Consider the following 1,575-nt stretch of genomic DNA (forward strand, 5'->3'; position numbering starts at 1 on the left):
AAATAAACCACAATTCATAACTTTGTTCACCAATTAGTGAACATTTTGTTGTTTCCAGTTTGGGAATGTGGGGTATTGTGGATAAGACTACCTTAAACAAAAAGTCCTTGTGTAGATAATTATTTTCATATGATACATCTTTTTATACAAAGATGTATAAAAAGTATAAAAAATGTATAAAAAACTGACCTTTCCAATATGGTCAGACCAACTTATATTCTAACAGTGATGTATAAAGAGCCAGTTGAACTAGAACTGAGTGAATGGTGATTACAAACACAAATGCTTTATTTATAATGAATAAATTTTTGCAGGTTGGTTATCATTAAACTGAATTTCTTTTATTTACTTTAACAACCACCCTTCCATGCACCTGCACTAGTGAATCCATACATTTACTCCATCACCTATTTGTGCAAGTAAAAGCCAGTCTGTGTTTCTGCCAGTCTAAGCCCTGCAGCAGGGCTTTGCTGGGGCCTCAGCTGCAGGTTTGAGATCAAGCTGCAGGTGACTGGAGAGCACTGTGCTCCTGCTGCACAGAAGTAGGTGGCTGAGTCTCCAGGTTGAGAATCCGTGACGTGCAAGGAGATATGTTTAGCACTTTTGTTGAAGAAAACTGTGAATCTTCCAAATTCTTCTTTTATTCTAATTGAACTGATGGCTACCAGTAATGCTGGGCCTTTACCTGGGAATTGCTGGTACCATGGGAAGTAGTCAAATGCACTGTTCTCATAAACACAGTCAAGCACTGAAATCCCTCCTTCCTGGACAGTTAGAGATTGAGGACTTTGCTTCACCTGCTGCTGGTCACTTTTTCCCTTCTGTTGGCCACTCACCCCTGCTTGGAAAGATGACAAAAAGTCATTAGGCCAACAAATTTATATTTCCCTCTTAAATCTCCTACCTGCAAGATTTGTCTGTGTCCCAATTTTTCCATCTCCCCATATTAATCACATGAGCTGGGGCTTTTCCTCCACAACTCACAGGTGAGGTGAAGGCCAAGAATTAAAAGTGATGCTCCCAGGATCTTGTCCATTCCTCCAGGAGCCACAGCCCAGTGAGAACCCAGCTGGTCTTCTAGTCTCCCCAGAGAGCTGAGCTTCACCCTAAGTTTGCGAGCACTGCAATTCTATCAACAGACTCCACCTTTTCACAAGTAAGTTTGCTGAAACCTTTCTGACAAGGAAGCACTTCCTGTTTTGTCCAAATTTAGAATTGTTGAAATACATTTAGGGGGAATCAAAAATCCCCTCCTTACACATGGATAAGGATTGGTTTAAAATTCCTCTCTGCTAATCCCCTTCTACCTTTACTTCATTTCTTCTGGAATATTAAAAATCATACTCTATGACAGTTGGGTACATCAGTGGAAATCATTTAATATGACAGTAGTGGAAGAGAGAGAATCCCCTGAAGCCACAAGATTAGCATGAATAGAGGAATTTAATTTTTATTACAAATATTAATAAAATTTATTGGAAACACAGTGGGCATAATATTCCCTTGAAAGCTAAGACATGGATCAGAACACACAGAATAAATGGTCCCTTTCTCCTCAGGGCATGTAAATGTGTC

The 1,575-nt window shown here is 39.6% G+C and overlaps 1 gene segment (V, D, J or C); it reads right to left on the reverse strand.

Moving 5' to 3' along the window:
* Positions 1-344: 344 nt before the first annotated feature.
* LOC107144264 lies at positions 345-1,116 on the reverse strand. The segment is given in 2 exon segments: positions 345-838; positions 985-1,116. Coding segments are annotated over 2 exon segments (483 nt in total).
* Between the last annotated feature and the right edge of the window lie 459 nt (positions 1,117-1,575).

Source organism: Marmota marmota, unplaced genomic scaffold (genome assembly GCF_001458135.2).
Source record: "Marmota marmota marmota unplaced genomic scaffold, marMar, whole genome shotgun sequence".
NCBI classification, from domain to species: domain Eukaryota; kingdom Metazoa; phylum Chordata; class Mammalia; order Rodentia; family Sciuridae; genus Marmota; species Marmota marmota.